Raw genomic sequence first — 18,486 nt, 5'->3', positions numbered from 1 at the left:
GCTAATGTAAGTTACTGTATGTAACGTTACTAAACTGACTATAAGGATGTATATATTCTGTACATGTAGCAGCGTCATCATGAAGAAACCTATACGTCAGGTCATTTGAATGTTAGGATTTGACTAAGGAGCACCACTGTGAAGCTACAGAATAATATAAAAACCTAAAAAACAAAACAAATAATGAGCCCGCGCTTTAAGTAGAAAGTGTTTTAGTGCGTGTAATCATGTCTCTGTGTGCCATGTGAGCTGCATGTCTCTTGTAATTTGAATGTTGACTGTGGATATTGACTTGAGCCCTGGCATATGATTAGATTGGACATGGCAGTGCCAGATGAACCTGATGCGGGCTGTGGCGTTAGGCCAAAGAGCAAAACAGCTTTGGGATCAGGTTCTGAGCCCACCTTGGAGCTGGGAATGTAGCCCACCAGAACCTTTACTGAACTGAAACAAGCCCATGTCCCGGGACCAGAGCCAAGGCCGTTCAGTAACAGAGTGCTCAGGTTTGGGTCCACCCCAGGTCCTGGACACAGTTTAGTGGTTCAGTGCTCTGGTCACTCCTTACTTTGGTGAGCACTGACCTCGCTCGCCTCTATTTCATGTTGACTTGGTGGTTCATTTCATTTTCTGCCTTTCCGGATGTTTCTGGTTATTGATTGAATGAGTGGTTTTATGTGTTAGTTCAAAAACAAAGCTACTGGGAAACAGCCCCTGTAATGAATATCGCTTGGAGATGCCAGTACTTTTTTAGTGCATGTTTATTTTATTTAGTGTATGAGGTGGTGGTTTTTGTCGGAAAATACTTTTTTATTGTTTTAATGCTGCAGGCGTAGAGGAAAGGCGCCCACTCAAAGAAATTGGTGTGCTTTACAGCTAAACCCTTTCTCTGTAAAACAATCTTTAGTCCTCAAATCCAAATGGCCTTTCCAACTCCCTCACTTTATTTCAAATAAAGCACCACAGGTCGCATACTCGTGGTTAGATTCACTTGTGTAAAACAAAGAAAACCTCAGTTGTTTTTGTAATAATATGTTTAATCTTATGCTGCACCCTCTCCTGTTACCGCACCTCTGCTCTGCAATATGTCACTGGATGTGCTCCAAAGCTAACATGTTTCTTTCTGTTGTATCATTGTCTCTGTAGAAATGGTTGAGGAGAGCCATGCTGCGGCTACTCCAGAAGAGATAGCAAGCTTAGAGGAGTTCATCCCAACCAGACTCACGTGTCTCACTCTGCTCCAAGTCTCCGTGACCGTCTCCATGGCAGAGTTCAACCTCCTTCACACACTAATGCCTATCATCATGGGATACAAGGTAGTGCACACATGGGTGTCATGGGTGATTGCATTACATAAATTGAAGGTGTGAACATATAGTATACAAACTTTAATGGAGAGAGAATGATATTATCACAAGATGATCAGACACTTTTCCCAAGATACTTGTGGAGGAACACAAAAGATATGAGGTGCTTACTGCACCTTCAAACAGATAAATATCTTGCTAAAAAGGTTTAAATGTCTTTTAAATAACTGAATATCTTATGTATCTAAAAAAAAAAATAGCATTTTGCATTATTGTGTTGAAGGGGAAAAATCTTGTATCGTATTGTGTCATCTCTGAAGCCTCGGTTATAGTTCTAAACGGATGCGTACACCGACAGCTGCAGACACCATGGACACATAGTAGTTCTGTTTGTACTGTCCGCTTGGAGGACGCGTTCCACACATGCGCAGTAGATTGTTTCACTACCACTTGGCGGTATTCGGACGTCCGCACACAGGCTACGTGTAAACCCTCTGATGACAACATTTACGTCATGCGGACCCTCGCAGATGCAGAAAGTATAACTTTGGCTTAACTACTTCCTGACTATACAGTAGTTCCATAGTTAAAAGATACAATTCAAACATCAAATCCAGCCATGATACCCATCATTATGAAAATCACACAGAATTTGTGACAAATTTAGATTGAATTAAATTCTAAGAACTCGTCAGAGAGAGTTGGGCTAGAGATATACAAAGGAGACTGATGTGGACATTTTGACTTAAGACTGCGACTAGCAATATCTGTGATATGTATTCTCCCTTTTAATCCCTTTCCCCCCTTTTATATCTTCTGTCTCCCAGACTGCACCGGGGCCAGTCAACGTCCCAGTGTTTCAGCCGGTTCGCCCTCTACCTTCTGTGCAGTTCCAGGTGGACAGGGTGAATGTCGAGCACTCGGTGCCCATGTACTCTCCTGAGCTGGTCAGCACCGTCAGCGGTCTCAGCCAGCCTTCCGACAACCTGCTACATCACTGCTATTCACACCTCTACCTCAAGGTGAGCACAACAATATCAAAGCACAGCTGTCCTTTCTGTAGATATAAAACCAAAATGGGACGTATGGCAAACAACACATTTGATGTTTTCCAAAAATGTCTACTTCTGTTTAGGCAATCTAGATTGTAGTTTAACTCTGCACACCTCGGGTTAGTTTTGCGTTTGCTGATTTGGTTATCTTATTAAAGTTCTGTGCTGTTTAAGACCGAAGAAACTATACAATAAAAAAAATCTATTTTATTATCTTATCTTATATTATATATTTGATAATGTACAGTGCAAATGTTATGGTAGAGTGGATGCAAAACCATAAACTCATATGGAAAACTAATTTTATCCCAGTACCCTTTTTTCCTGTCCTTAATTATTACAGGTTTGTATTTGTTTCTATTTTATTTATTTAATTTGATTTGACATTTTTCTCTTTTAGGGCTGCAACTAACGATTATTTTCACTGTCGATTATTTTCTCGATCAATCGATTAGTTGTTTGCTCTTAAAATGTCAGGAAATGGTGAAAAATGTCAATCAGTGTTTCCCAAAGCCCGAGATGACGTCCTCAAATGTCTTGTTTTGTCCACAACTCAAAGATCTTCAGTTTACCGTCATAGTGGAGTAAAGAAACCAAAAACTATTTACATTTAAGAAGCTGGAATCAGAGAATTTTTACTTTTTTTTCTTAAAAAATGACTAACTGATTAATCGATTATCAAAATAGTTGGCGATTAATTTAATATTTGACAACTTATCAATTAATCATTGCAGCTGTACTCTATTTATCTATCATCGTTCGAGTTGACACAAACTACACATACTAATTTGTACAGTTGGGTTTCCATGCACATTTGCCAGAAGTCAGTAGGTGAACTGGATGGCCACAGTCTTAACGCCACTCTGAAATAACCCTAATGACCTTGATGACCCCTCTTCACCTGGTCATAAACATCTCAGCACTGAGCTTTGTGATGAGCACCAGTCCAACTCTGGTCTACATCATGGTTTTGTACCAAATTGATGTGATGCTACGGGCTTGTATTTTGCAGCTGACAGCCAACAACATCAAATTGGTGCTTCAGACAAAATCTTTTGGTTCTTCAGAGAACAAGTGTAAAATCATTCGGTAAGATTCTTTGTCACCCATGCTCTTATCAGATTGCCTAATATGATAAGGCCAATTTTATAAGCAGTTATTTAGTATGTAAAATCATGGCAGTTCATACGGACAAGCATGAGACAGCTCAGAAAAATCTGAACAATTAGCTGTGAGAGTAGCTGAGCACATATAGAACTTTGGAGGCTTTAGCAAATTCAGCTAATCCACCTTTTAGGAAGCCTGGATAACAGGTCTGGAGTAATCTGGGGTGGCCCAGTCTGGCCTGGTATGGCCTGGGTGTGTTTTTTTAAGGCAGGATGTTTGCCGGACATCATGCTGGTAGTCCTTATCACAGGGTCACTGCGGGGTTAACAGTCAACTGGTCAGTGGCCAAGGATCCTTCTGGCCAATCAGCCAATCAGCATCTGTATCTGCCAAAGTACTAATTCCGCCTCTGGATTTCAGCAGTGGGATCATGACAGGGTGGAGGTCATTCTGGCCGCAATTCACCCACTTCAGGAAGTGATTTGAAACGGGTATAAACTAAGGCTTATCTTAATCTGTGTTTTATTGACACTGGCTGACAAAGCTAAGGTGTCTGTCTTGAGGGTAGCAGTTAGCCATTGTCTCACTTTTCCATAGTTATAGACAAGAACTCAGAGTCAGCCTTGCTCAACAAGGAGGCCACAGAAGTAAATAGACCTTTCATAATTGAAAACTATTTGAATAACTAGTTTTTTCAGGCTGCTGAAAGGAGAACAGAATTTAAAATCTGGTTTCCCAGAGGAAGCCGTAGTGAGTGAATCAGTCTGTGGCTATATGGCCTCAAGCTTACATTTCAAAGTGGGATTTTTATTATGTCTACATCTGTATCTGGCAACTTGATATACTACTCTGGTGTGTAATATTCCATCCATAGGCCAGTTGTCCAATTATAAATGAATTATCATTTTAGTTTCGTCCAAGGTTTTGTCTGTCTGCTCTGGGCCATCTGCACAGCGAAGTGGTTTGGTAGACCTTCACTTAAAGGAATTGAATGAATCCTGCCCTGCGCGTATACGGCAGCTGCATGTGGGACAGCTGGGCCCAGCCATCAGCCACTGCCTCAAATATTAAACGGGACTTCATCCCCCATGTTCACTATTAACAGTATGTAAACATTGAGGGTGCAGTACATTATGTGTCTGCCAATGTGGCTACCGGGAGCTTAGATAATGAGGATATGATCATGAGCCACACTGTCACTAAAAGACACCACATTGACTTGAGTGAGTCTCATCTTGGAAAACACTAAATGTTACTCGACAGTCACGTTGGAATCTTGGCGTGATCTTTGCGCGATCTGGACCTGATCAATCTGATCCGTATTAAGGGTGTATTGACTGTGCTGTCAATTGAGTGAAAGCAAGAGTGTTACTTCATTTCTCGCTGTTCCAGTTCTGTTACTGTACATGTATGCGATTACGCTTGTTTGTAGAAAACCTCAAAGTTCTTCTGAAAACTTCAGTTCAGTCTTTACATGTTTGGTGGTAAACATCTGTGCTCGTGAACTGCACGAACTACCCGCAAACTTTTAAGGCGGACACAGTGTGTTCAAGACTCAGAAATGTGTATCCTCATTAAATCCCACTGCAGTGGTCACGTCACTTCTGCCATGTAATCAACTATGCCTTGAAAAACTATTACAGGAAAAAATAACTCATATAACGCCAAAGATCACAGAGGGGGTGGGCTAGAATTTGTATGCTTTGAGGTTGTGAAAATTAGATTTGCTCATGTATAACTAAAATCATAATAATGCACTTACTGGATAATTTATACAAAAGTCTGTATATAAATCTAGTTAAAAAGATTTTTTTGCAACTTGGTTGCAAAATCAAACAAAATATTCTGCTTCAATCCATATTTGTCGGCGTTTAGCCTTTCAAAAACAACATTTTCACTGTGGTCAAAAACCTATTTGCTCTCCCGCTTGATGCACACAAAGGGAGGCCTGCATCTGTATTAAGGTTTAGCAGCAATCTAACAGCACCATAAATTACATTTATTTAACCACAATAACAAAAAAATCTATTTTCGCTCTAACGCTAACCACCCACGCAGTGGGAACCCCTGGTCTAATGTACATAAAGTATACAATATTTTTTTGAGGGTTGAACATACTGTAAGGATATTTTTAACAGTCCCTCCCAGACTGGTAGATGGACTTGCTGATAGCTTTTGTACAGTAAACAAGGATGATAAGATGATCTTGTCTTTCTTCTGTCTCTGTAAGAGCGCAGATTTGTGCTACGACATTACTGAAGACAGATATGGTCAAAACAGTGCAGTTGTGATTGAGATGAGAGAACAACAACGCTGGCTCTGTGCTTCTGTTGTCTTTTCAGAAGCTGTGTGAACTCAATGAGAGCTGACATGTTATTTTTTTTTCTGTGGATCCAGTAAATGGTTTGATCTATACATTGCTGCATATGCATTTCCATGTCTGCTTTTCTTCTCCCGTCTCTTCCCTTTCCCCTCTCTCTCCCTCTCTCTCTCTCTCTCTCTCTCTCTCCCTCCCACCCACCATATCTCACTCTCTCTCCCTTTCTGGTTCTCTTTCCAGGTGTTTGGGTTCCAGGCAGGCTTGACATGCCAGGACAGTACAGGGGGTTTCCTGCCTCTCATCCCCATCATCCCTTCCTTCAGCACTGCTCTCTATGGGAAGCTGATCCAGATGCCTGCATACTGGTGAGCACTTGTAATGTGGATGGAAATTTGAGTGAGCACAGAAGCAGGTAGAGCAGAAGCAGGTAGAGTTCCCCACATGTACATAAATTAATATATATTATTATTTAGCCTATCAGGAGGGGAAAAAATAGGCATGTGGAAGGAAAACAACATCATACTGATTTATTTTGTCCCTTGTTAAATCTAAGATAAAACCCCAATATACTGTATATACATACAAGGGGTATCTATCTATCTATTTTGTTCATGCTTGCTTCCTGTTGCTTCATCTTACAACACAATGTTTGAAATGCGCAGTACCGATCGGGCGGCGGGTAAAGACAAAGTTTATGAGCTGAAGTGCGAGCGAGCATTTCAACGATCCTGGTAACAGGAGTTTAGTTGGGTGTGGTAAGAGGATGTGGGCGAAACTCCAACAATTTATTGCACAGTTGGCCGCAAGTTTGAGAGAAAGGCGGATCAAACTTCCGAAAAACATTGCTGGAGTGCCATAACGAGCCGACAGCATCTCGCTTGCGTGGCAGCAAATTTGTATAGGGGCAAGTACAAATTCACTTTGTGCAAGTAGATTTCTGACCCATTTGCCCGACAAGTGGAAAAAAAACCACCCTGGCCAACATGTTTGCACTCTGGACGCATTCTGAGATGGCCTCCAAAAATTATTTCACTCTACAGTATAAATGTTGAGTAACTTTAAAGTCTGGTATGCAGAAAATCCCTGTACTGGAGTACTCTACCTATTTTGTTAGATCCAGATGTGTAGTTGTTGTTTAACATATTTACTGAGGTAATTACTGGCAGCACAAGGTGATTATGGTCAACACATTCCTCGAAATAGACGCTGCACATATAATGTACTTGTGATTGTGTGATGACTAAAGGAACTTAGCCAAGTACAATTCATGGAAGGATGTTTTACATTCTGCAAGCACCTGTGGGTGGCATTATAGGTAAGATTCACCCTTTTTTTAACCCAGTAATGGCGCATACCAAACGGAGGGAGCCAAATGTACTTGAAATGTTTTTTTTCTGATTTGGGAAAGTTAGGGTGTGAACATCCTGTATGTTTGCGTCCTTGGAAGTGTTTATATGCATGCTTGGCTTGTCTGTATACAGTGTGTGCATGTGAGTGTGTGCATGTGTTGTGTTCGGCCCATGTATTGTACTTTATAAAGAGGACTGCAGCCTTTTGCGGGCAGTGCATCAGAGGGTATTTAAAGTGATGGATGAGCCACTTCTTCAGCGGTCGGTGGGGAAAACAGAAAAACGGAGTCATCGGGTAACAACTGCAACAATTTCTCAGATGGTTTGAAACACAAGGAGAGGAAAATAAGACAACGCCGTCTACGGAGATGAAAAAACATATTGCTATATCCCTGTCCTCGTACCAGACAGAAGATGACTCATTGGGGATGTCCCCCAGTGAGAGTAGGAGTTGAAGAGAGGACAAGATGGGAAAGGAGAGGTGGAACAGTTGGACAAAAGCTTTGAAAGAGATGGACAAGAAATTAATCTGAAGTCTTTAAATGTTGAAGCTATCAAAATACAAAGAGAATGGAAGAGAACAAGAAGAAATGGAAAAGGAGAGGAACTACACAGATAAGCACCCCAGTGTGGAGATTGTAGACAGTGAATTGAAGCCAGAATGGAAGAGAAGAGAAGTAGACGAGAGGGTGGAAGATGAATGGAGAGGAAGAGTGGATGATGGGAAAAGGAGAGGAAAAAGAAAAGCAATTTTAGTGACTGCTGTATGTTTACAACAGAGTGGTGCAGGGATGACGTATTTTTTGTAGGCCAACCAGGAAGCTAGCATCGCCCTGGTTCCCTCGACAAAAAGCCGATGGGATTGTTCCATTGGGAAAGAAGCTCTGTGGCAAACACACATTTATAATGCTTCCACTTTTTGTTCCGTAAGATAATCTCCAAATACAAAAACACAAATGAACACCACTTCTATGATTCTACTAAATGTCATCACGGACAAGTATGCGTGTTTAGTTTTTACGTTGAAACCCGTATATCCTTGCACCTTTTGCTGTTATGTATGTAAATGGGTCAATGTATGTATTAAATGGCCTTTTGGGGGTCATTTCTGTAAAGAATGAATGAGTAGCTTATGTCCTGTCTTCCATTCCTCAGCACACTAGAACAACTTTCTAGCGCGTCTGGTTGATTGAGCAACAAATGAATGAATCTTTCAGTCTTTGAAATACAGAGATGTGTTGGGAAAATAATTATTTCCATCATTCACTCCATCGCTGTGTGTTCAGTTATCATCATCTGGGAAAACCCTTGATGCAAGCACACTCACACACACACACACACACACCCTGTGCCCTCTCTCTCACACCTTGCAGTCAAAGTGCCTGTTAAAGCAGGAAACCTGTGCGAGAGCACTAGCTTGGGAATCGATTTCCCCCCATTAGTTTAGATTTAAACATGTCAAAGACCTGCAGATGGTTTTGACTTTTCCTGACTTCTTCCCCAGGCAAACATTGTATCTACTGTACAATGGTTAGTTATAAAGGGAACCACAAGACCCTCAGTCAGTGGTGTGTGAGTGTGTCTGTAGACAGAACCTGATTCCTTGTGCTCTCTGCTCCCAATAAGAGACTGCTAGCTGCTTGTTTGATCTCCAGCTCCCCCCCTGTCTCAGCCCTGCCTGCCTCAAATAGTGGATTCAGATGTCAAACGGATGTTATTTTTCTTTCTGACAATCACTAGATGTTTCTCATCTCCAGAGAGCCTTCCAGATCAATGCCCTCCCGTGGCTTTTCTTTCAGCCGGTACCGGCCCTGAGAAATAACACTGACAACCTCTCACAGAGTCTCCTTGACACGTTAAGAAAGTGCTCTGTTATTCTTTGTTGTAAGCGAGCCTTTGATGAATACAGTATGTACACGTTCAGTAACAGTATGCACCAGGAGTCCTTTTCTTCATGAATAGACATCTGTTAGTCTACGTGATGGCATTGCGATCATACCTCAGAATAGGTGAACACACAAGATAATTCTAACAGGATTATTTCCACTTCATCTCATTTTGCGCATCCCCAATTTAAACCTAGCGTGATGTTTCCGACACTTGGACAGGTTAGAAGCATTTTCTAACAGTCGCCTGTTTGTTTCACTGTCAATCTCTTTCCTGGAGATAATGGGACTGGGTGTATTGTGCAGGGTTATGAGTTCATTTCAAGCTTGAAGTGACTCATATTTGACCTTTCCTGTCTAAGCGGGAGGTATGGCCCGTCTTCCTTCCTGACCTGTGTGTCGCTACAGTCAAAATCCAATTAACACAAACTGACAGTTTGCTTCTGGAAGAATGATGATGAGCAGGTTTGACTGAGGAGTAGAGACACTGGTTAGAAGACATAGAAGAGAGAAACAAGAGGGTGCTGAGTGACAACCGGCAGTGGTAATAGAGAGGCAAAGTCCTGCCCCTTCCAGTGGACCACCATGGGACCTTATTTCGGAAAAAATATGAACAGTAGTCAACGGCGAGAGACAACATTTTTTTTGATCCCGTTTGAATTGCGCCATGAATCACACATATGATGTTTGTCAATTTAAAACAGAATTTTCCAATTCAAGAAAGTCGCAGTTTGTTGTAAAACTGTTGAAGTATCAGCCTGTTCAAATATGTAATTAGAAAGACTACACACTCAAATGTCGTAGTGCATAGTGACGTCTCTCTGAAGCTACGATGGCTGAGTGTTTCGTACTGGGATGTACTCACATGATCAACGAGTTTCGCTTGTTCTTTCTCTTCCCGGCTATTAAAAAAAACAGGAGTTGCTGGATAAAACACATCAGGTGAGATAACGTTTCATTTATGCGTGGGACATAGCTAAGTTAGCTAGCTAGCTAGTGTTGGTGACATGTAGTTCACTGAGCAGTGTCACACAAAGCTAAATGATACTACGACAAACTGAGACTTTTCTGACTTGCAAAATTATCTCTTAAATTGACAAACATCATATGTGTGATTCATGGCTAATTGAAATAGGATAAAAAAAATGTGTCTCTTGCCGTTGACTATGTTCATATTTTTCTGTTTCCTTTTGCGCCAATGTTCTCTGCTGAGGTTAACTGCCTCAGTTTTCTTTAGTTGTCTCTGTGTGTGTGGACGTGAGTGTAAAAACTAGAAGTAGCCCAGGATGAACAGTGAACTGAAACGCTCATTTAATTTCAGTTGACTTTATTCTCAGTGTATTTGAGCAGTGGGATTCCCATGTAGAACTCACACCATTTCAACCAACACAAATGTATCAAAGATTACGTTTGATCACAGTATGTGGGTGACAGTCAGACAGACAGTTCCTCTCCTAAAAGTGAAAGCTGAGGAGGCCCAGAGTGACACATTGGGTCAATGGGGAAGCCAGAAGATGCACTCCACCAGGTGGTAGCATTTAAATGGCTGCATTGATGTTTGTTTTGGGACTGCTCCTGCAGCGCTGATGTAACTCCAACAACACCCCTTTCCAAGATGTTCTGTTCTCCGAGCAGACGCTGAGCAGAGCTCCACGGGCTTTTGAAGTTTTTAGGAAATATGAAAGAAAGTGGGAAGCATGAGACCTTAGTGAAGGTGAGGGAGAGAGACAGAGACAGTGAGAGAGGAAAAGAAAGCTGTCTTCAGTAGTTTTGTTTTGCAGATTATTGGATCAGCTTTTTCCATTACTAATGTAAGAGGTAGCTTTAGATTTGTCTCCCTCTGGACTCTGTGTTAAAAGTAAATGGTGACTGACAGGAGGGAAGGGTAGCTTGGAGTAGGGAAGTACAGAAGGTGATGTCATGGTGATGTTCCTCCTCTCTCTCTCTCTGTTATACTCTCTCACACGCCTGCACACACAAACATGTTTGTCATCGTGCAGCCAGCTCATCCCAGGTGATCATTGTGGATTTGAAGAGGCACTCGGCGTCTGTCTGTGAAGACCCAGCACGTCTCCTGATGAGCTGGCCCGCAGTGCACACTGTAGCTCATGTTTCCCTTCAGTCTCACCACAAAGGCTCCGGCTTCTCACAGTGGGCAGCGAGGGGCTTTCACTGGGGAAAGTACACTGCCTTGACATCTTCTCCCTGCCAGCCTTGGCTTTTACTGGGTATTTGGTATTGTGTGTGAGACCTTGGATGCATCCAATTTGACTGAAATGTCTTTGTTTCCTCGGTTTTTAAGCATAATGAAATTTTAAGGAAGGGTAATTGCTCCAGAGCAATTTCCGATTTTGACCTTGTGTTTCTCCCCATATTGCATTTTTGAAGAAATTAAAAGATTACCCAGTAAGGGAGCAGTCAACCCAATATATTGTCAATCCACTGGCAACAATCTCTTCTTCTTAGACTTAAACTGGGCATACACTGTACGGGCTAAAACCTAAAGCCAGTTTCTGACCCGAATTTTGAGCCGCACGACTTATGTTAGAGTTGGATCGAATTTCAGCTTCGTCAGGCGTCATTTGCCGTGCAGTGTACAGGGGGGGGACCGAGGACCGATTAACTCCTCCCGAACAGCCGTTGGTCGGTCGGATGAATTTCTGACATGTCAGAAATTTTGGTAGGCCGTCCACAGGCTCTCGCACAGTTGAAGCAGAGCCACGAGCCGATTCCCAGACGGCAGTGCCTTTTTTCTCCTCTCATGGCCAGGTTGTGTCTGTGTGGAGATGTGGGAATAAACTTTAGAGGTTGGAAACTGCATAACTAACTGAAATGTGTCATTTTGGTCGTTCTAACTCTTGTAAAGTTAGGCTGACACCCTGTGACATTGTGTCTAGGCACCACAATGGCTAATGTATAACTGAAAGTGAGTGTTAGCTGTTGTTAAACAGTAAGCTCAGGTCCAGTTGATCACTGTCACACTAGATCTCAGCAGGCTGGGGTGTGGGGGCACATTCATACAGAAGGCGACAACTGAGACACTGAGATAAGGCTTCTTTAAAAACAGTGCCATTAACTCTGATCACCTGAAGAACTACATGCTAAAAGGGGCTTTTCTACTACAGTGTTGTAGCTACAGTAGTCAACAGTCAGCATTTACGGCCATGTGATGCAGTCAAAAGGCTTTTGCGTCGTTCTGTTTTCCAATTTGTACACAAAAATATGTGTAGCTCCTTTTGGTTAAAGCAAGAATAAGAGACCACCAGAATTATAAAAGATGCTAACCTGCATTTAGCAGCCGCCATTTCCACTAGAAAGCAAAATGTAATGTTTAACTACATCTATTTCAATCGTGTACGTTTTGACACCATGTATGGTAAAATTTGGTCTTCATACCCTGCAACAGCTGCCCATTGCAGCTCTTAAATAAAACACTTTAACAGAACCTGGGAAGCAAAAATGGGTACAACACTATTTTGTAAACAGTAAAAAGATCAGATTTGAGATTTTATAATTGGTTAATATTGTATTTCACTGTTATTGCTGTATCAAACAAACAGCATACTTTTTATGTTTTAAGGAATAACCTCTTCTGTTATATGTTTATTTGACATGAAAAATTAATAACATGTATAAATCATAAAGAAAATCTTAAAATGTTGTTACTACTTGCACTGACATAGCTGACTTTTTTGCTGAAATTAAATAATGACATCGCAAGGGAGTAAGAATAGTAAAGAGGTACCCTCTTGCTACACTAGCATGTACTAACTGGGCAATCATTTGGTTAGCAAAAAGCCCAAATCCTCTGAAATGAACTTTCACTCCCAGTGAATTAAAGTGCAGCTGAGAGGCATCAGGCTGTACTTATCCCTAATGAAAGGCAATGTATGTGGCTGCCAACTTCACAGAGAGTCTCAATTGGTCTGGCTGTTAAACCTGTTATCCCAGATAAAATCGGTGCCTGCAAAAAAAAAAAAAAAAAAGAAAAGAGGGAGGGAGGTGGCAGTAGGGAGGCGATGTTAGAAGTGCCACCTGCATCGATCTCCCCAAAACCTGACCTCACTCTCTCACTCAGACACATTCGCTCACACCACATAAGGGCCACCTGACGGCAGCAGCATATGGAGGCAGGCCAAGGCCGGGGCCCACCAACCGACCCACCAAACAAACCAGCAGCAGCCTAGTGCGGCGCGTCGTATTGCAGGTCATAACTCAGCCCCATGCCAGCTTTTATGTGGCGTTTTTAGCAGCCCCTGTTCCTCGCTCAGCTATTTCTGAGGGGATAATTTCTTAAAGCATGTGGCATTACAGGTGCATGTTATATAGCCACGAAAAGCTGACTTGCCTCGCGAATGTTTCTGAATGGAAAAGAATGTCGGTTCTCCCTTGATATCTAATTATTGATCTAACTCCATTACACTGTCAATGGCTACTTCAGTTTTTAGCACTATTTTTTTTATGTGAAGTTGAGAAGTCTATTACCATGTCTGGCCCAGTAGTCTAGACTCTAGATTAGCTCATATTGTGATTTATGAACGCTGCTTGAGGCATCTGAGGCATGAGGCTTCTGGTGTGATTGTAATGCCTCATTACTCCTGTTCATAGTTAGTCATAGTAAGCTGCTCCTGGTCTGTGTCTGCGAGCACAGCCAAGAACAAGAGGACAAATGCTTTCTGTGTCCTTCAGTAGTGAGCCATGGAGATCCAAGTCAAATTTAGCGAATGTACATGAACAGCATTCACTGGTGAGAACATTTGAGTGCGGCTGTGACATTTGTCTACTGGCCATTTTGGCAGGCAACATCATTAACAAGTTGAATCGGAATAATCATGTTGGCCGATGGAAGCTGATTTGGGAGTGGCTGTTGAACGGAAAAGTCAATTTCTGTGCTCTGAGTATACATTTATATAACTTATGACACAGATCTTGTGAATGATGTCACACACACAGCTTCTGCGTCAGCCGTTGTGCCCCTCAACCAAACTTTGATTAGTGTTGATTTTTTAATGAAGTAATCACTTGTATTACTCATCAAGATCTTAACTGAGAGGTCTGTGTAGACACGGTTAAAGTTACTGCGAGCCGTTACGGCGAAGGGGATAATTGAATGACCTTAAATCAACGTGTGGTCGCTGTGGTCATGCTCGGCTTTGAGTTGTGGTTCGGAGGCCGTAAGAGCAGCAGGGAATTCATTTAGCCGAGCGAGGCAACGCATGAACTGGGCCCTTCTCTGCTCTTGAAGAAACATGGGAATGTTTTCAGAAAGAAAAAAAAAAAGGTTGTTCACATGATGAAGCTGAAGGGATATAGGCACACACTGCAACAAGTAGGCTTTATGTATTAACAGGTGCGTATTAATAGCCTGGAATGGCATATGATGTAATATTGTTCCACTTTTCACTCTGAAGCGCAGGAGTGCGAAGTATTGTGAGCTGCAAGGTGAAACATCATATTTCGTGTGGCACAGTCCATAAAGTATTTCGGCCAACTTTGTGGTAAGGATTTTTTTTTTTCCTGCTCTACATCTGGTGTCAGACAGTTTTATTTGGTTTCAGGGCTGACCGAGATCAATGGACGTATTGAGGAGCCCTGTATTAAGGAAATGGCATCAGCGAATGCGAGGCTTGTGCTTACAATGATTGACGTCTCGGTTCTGATGGAAGCTTCCGTGCCTTTCTGTCAGCATTCAAACGCTGCAGAAAAGTCACTTTGCTGTAGAAGCTGTGTACTTGCCCTTATGATTACAAGTGTCATTTGGTAGCTTAAATCAACACCGGTTTTAACTCGGCCCTAAAGTGTATATATACTGTATTATAGGCTGGAATGTTCTCAAGAAGCAATCCAAGAATATCTATTGGATTTTAACTATACCATGAGATGTATATGGATGTGAAGGCCAGAGCCAGGATAGTGAATTTAGGAGCAGCTGGAGATGTTTTCAGTCGACTCAGAGACTCTATTAATGCCTGAATTAGTCATCTGAGGAACTGAAGCTTGAGGGAGGGAAAACAGTGGGAAATAGGGAAGGGTAGATGGATTATCAGCTCTGAGTGGATTATCATCTACTGTGGTGTGCATTCCACTGTCCTTTCCTCCCCACCAGGCCTCAGCACTACTCCGACGCTTCCCAGATACAAGCCCCGATTCACCTATGGGTCGCAATTTTTTTTTTTACGATTTTGAAACTGATTCTTTAATGCCAGAATCAATATATCTGTTTCATTTGAGTCTATGCAGAGATAGAAGGAAGTCACCGCTTATATTGTTGTAGTCTGAGTAACGTGATGTCATATCCGTTCCGTATCCGTCAACCAAAACAAGCAGCTGCCGGCCGCCGCGAGCCGAAACTAAAAAGTAGAAAACGTCGAAGAGGTGCGTGGATACGACCTGCACTCTCACATGTTAAATCCAAAGTGGTAAACACTACACATCCAGTAAAGTATGGAAACACTTTGGGTTTCACACATTGCAGGAAAAGCAGAGCTAGACATCACGGCTAAAGCTGCATGCTAACTCTGTCATGGACAGGAAACGTTATCGTATTGCGGTGCTGTTAAGCCAGCCGTCACTCTCATCTCCTTGGTCAAATCAGACGACGCTACAAATTTAGAGCACCTATATACTGACATTTATGTTAAATGCATTCAAACGGCCCCGATGGAGCTGACTATGGACGTATAAAGAGAACGGAGCTGACGGGAGAGCTAGCAACAGACTTGGAGAAGTTAGGTTTTCAAAATAAGGTGTTAACAAAGGGAACTGTATATACAAAATACATATATGGAAATAAGATTGATTGGATTATATTCACCAGAAGTATAAAAAAATACATGTCCCGTATAAATTAAAAAGAAAATACCACTAATTTGTGAGGAAAATGTCTTTATTCATACATATACTTCATACTTTAGTCATATAATGATTGATATATTTGACTTCAGGACATCTCTGACTACATAAATGCAGAAAATCAAACATTCTTACTCTATTTATTTAGAGATTTTCCAAAGTAAAAGTCCCTAGAAGCGTATGATTCAACTTTTTCCCATGGTCTAGTGTTAAAAATGTTAACAAAAATCACAATAAATATCAATATCGAATCGCAATGCTTAAAAATCCCAATATATATGGAATCGGCACCCAAGTGTCGTGATAGTATAGAATCGGGAGATGGGTAAATCCTCCCAGCCCTAGTGTTACCATGATCAAAAAGCTTTATTTAACCAGGCTCAGGGAAACTCACTGGAGTCTGTATTCTTATTTCCAATGACCATCTGCGTGAAGGTCAAAGGCCTTGAGACTAATACCGGCTAATTTGGATCAAAATAAAGGACAGCCGGTGCTTCCGTTGACTGCTGCTGCATTTGTTGTATAAAAGTCTGCAGCAAAATCTGAAAGTATAAATGTGACTTTAGGTCTGTAGTCTCTGGACAGAGGTCTCCTATCTCTGTGAGTCCTTATAAGGAACCGCATGTCCTCCACAGCTGGACATGTTGGACAGAGGCAGGAAGCTCCATGCACACACAGACACACCATCACACGCACACACATACACAGGCCTCTTGATGTGTTTTCCTTTAACGCCTGATGAACCACGTCATTGCCATTTTCTCGCCTTGCGGTCTGCAGCTGTCTGCACAACTTGATTAAAACATTTCTTTTTAGTAATCCCTGTGTAATGAAGCCCTCTCCTGAGAATGGATCTCAGTGTGTGTGTGTGTGTGAGAGAGAGAGCATATGTGTGTGTTTTGGGTCAGGGGTGCTCCAGATGGGAGGAAGGGGAGGGTTGGTGTGGGTGTGTGAGTGAGAGTGAGTGAGAGAGAGTGGAGTGTTTCTTTCTATGAAGAGTTTGGGCTGTTCAGGACCGATGATTGAGAAATGCACACATGGAACACCTTTGACCCGGGGGAACCACAAACCTCCGAGCTGTGGCCACAAATACAGTCCCTGCACTCCTCCTAACTCATACCCAGATCCAGCACAGAGCCTTTAAAGAGTTTGGGGTTAGAGAATGGATGTCATTATAGATTGCGGTTGAGAGATAAAATAAAATTGTAATCACTTAATTGCACCAGCAGAATCACAGTGGAAAAAATCAACACAAAACTGCAGTAGATTACATTATGTAAAGAAAAACACAGTGATACAATGGGAATACAATACCTGAAGGTAACAAAAAGAATGGAATATGAGTCCTGTGGCGCGATGTGAGCCTAATTAGAATATATTGCGTCAATAAAAGATAGCTGCCAGTTACTGGGATGCTTTTACAGAACAATAAATGCAAATTCTTAACTGTGTATTGATTTTCAAAACTACTTTCACTTGTAAATGATCATGTTTAATCGCACTGTGTGCTGGACGGATTGCTTTATTATTACTTTAAATTACTTAAATTTCTATTTGAGTGGAAACAATGGAATCATTCTCAGAGTTTTGGAGTCTTTTTATTGACACATTAGCAAAACTTTTGACAACAGCTGCTGCCGTGTTTTGGACTGAAAACGCTTATTATATTTATAGTATTTTATTGTTCAACACAGGCCATTTCAGTAGAATACGACATAATAGAAATTATTTTGTTTTTACTTTTGTTCGGCACTTTTTAGGCGGACGTTTTACTGGCGTCCGGCAGTCGCTTTCAGTCCAAAATGACGGAAGCGTAGCTCTGTTGCTGGCCGCTGATGTTGCAAAGGAACGAACAATTGGCTCTCACTTCTTGGCAATATATGTTCTTTGATATAAGCTTAGAAATAGAATAGAAAAAATCAATTTCTATGTACATAAGCTTCAGTTTTCAGAATTGTGTGCATAGTTCGTTTTTTGTGTGTGTACGCAACAGCATTTTCTCTGGGAATGTCACCACAGACACCCAGCTCATAATACTACAAATATATGAATATTGCAATACTTTCATCAGTGGGCCGTATAGACTCAATCACCATTGTGTTACTTCATTTGGCTATAGATAATGACTTAACAGACATCTATATAAATGAAAATCTTGCCACTTTAAACCAAGTTTGGAAAATCCTCTTTATTGATCACTTTTCTTCTTTACCTGCTCAAGTGGCATTTTCGGAATTCAGCTGTATTCAAAACACTTGAGACAAGTTGTAATGATCTCTCTGAGTCATTTATGGCTGCTGCTGAAAACAGCATTTGCTCCATTTTCTATATCAGAGGCTCAGCTGCAGCTCTAGTTACATTTCCCATCAAACCAGTGACATATAGGCCATGTTCAGTCAGTGAAACAAATGACCTGAAAGAAAATGATGAAAAACTGCAAAGAAAGAGAAACAAGTTAGAGGTCCCATTTTATTATTCATTATTATTATTATTATTTCTTCTCCATCATTTTTCTTAAAGTGTTTCTTTTTCCTTGACTTGACACATGCTTGCTTGGCTTTTCTATGTTAGTGTTTCTCTAATTTTTTTCAAATGCCAGCCATTCAACCCAGTTGA

At 41.5% G+C, this 18,486-nt stretch overlaps 1 protein-coding gene across 5 annotated transcripts in view; it reads left to right on the top strand.

Annotated features, from left to right (window-relative positions):
• vps13b (vacuolar protein sorting 13 homolog B) overlaps nt 1-18,486 on the top strand; it is a 394,723-nt gene that overhangs the window by 58,649 nt on the left and 317,588 nt on the right. For all 5 annotated transcript variants that reach the window (XM_074654548.1, XM_074654549.1, XM_074654551.1 and 2 more), the window contains exons 14-16: nt 1,144-1,313; nt 2,132-2,326; nt 6,024-6,148. In XM_074654548.1, coding sequence (XP_074510649.1) covers nt 1,144-1,313; nt 2,132-2,326; nt 6,024-6,148 — 490 coding nt within the window. The remainder of the gene's footprint in view (nt 1-1,143; nt 1,314-2,131; nt 2,327-6,023; nt 6,149-18,486) is intronic.

Source organism: Sebastes fasciatus, chromosome 12, assembly GCF_043250625.1.
Source record: "Sebastes fasciatus isolate fSebFas1 chromosome 12, fSebFas1.pri, whole genome shotgun sequence".
Taxonomy (NCBI): domain Eukaryota; kingdom Metazoa; phylum Chordata; class Actinopteri; order Perciformes; family Sebastidae; genus Sebastes; species Sebastes fasciatus.
Note: the sequence above shows the minus strand (reverse complement) of the source record. Positions and strands in the feature narration are given on the sequence as shown.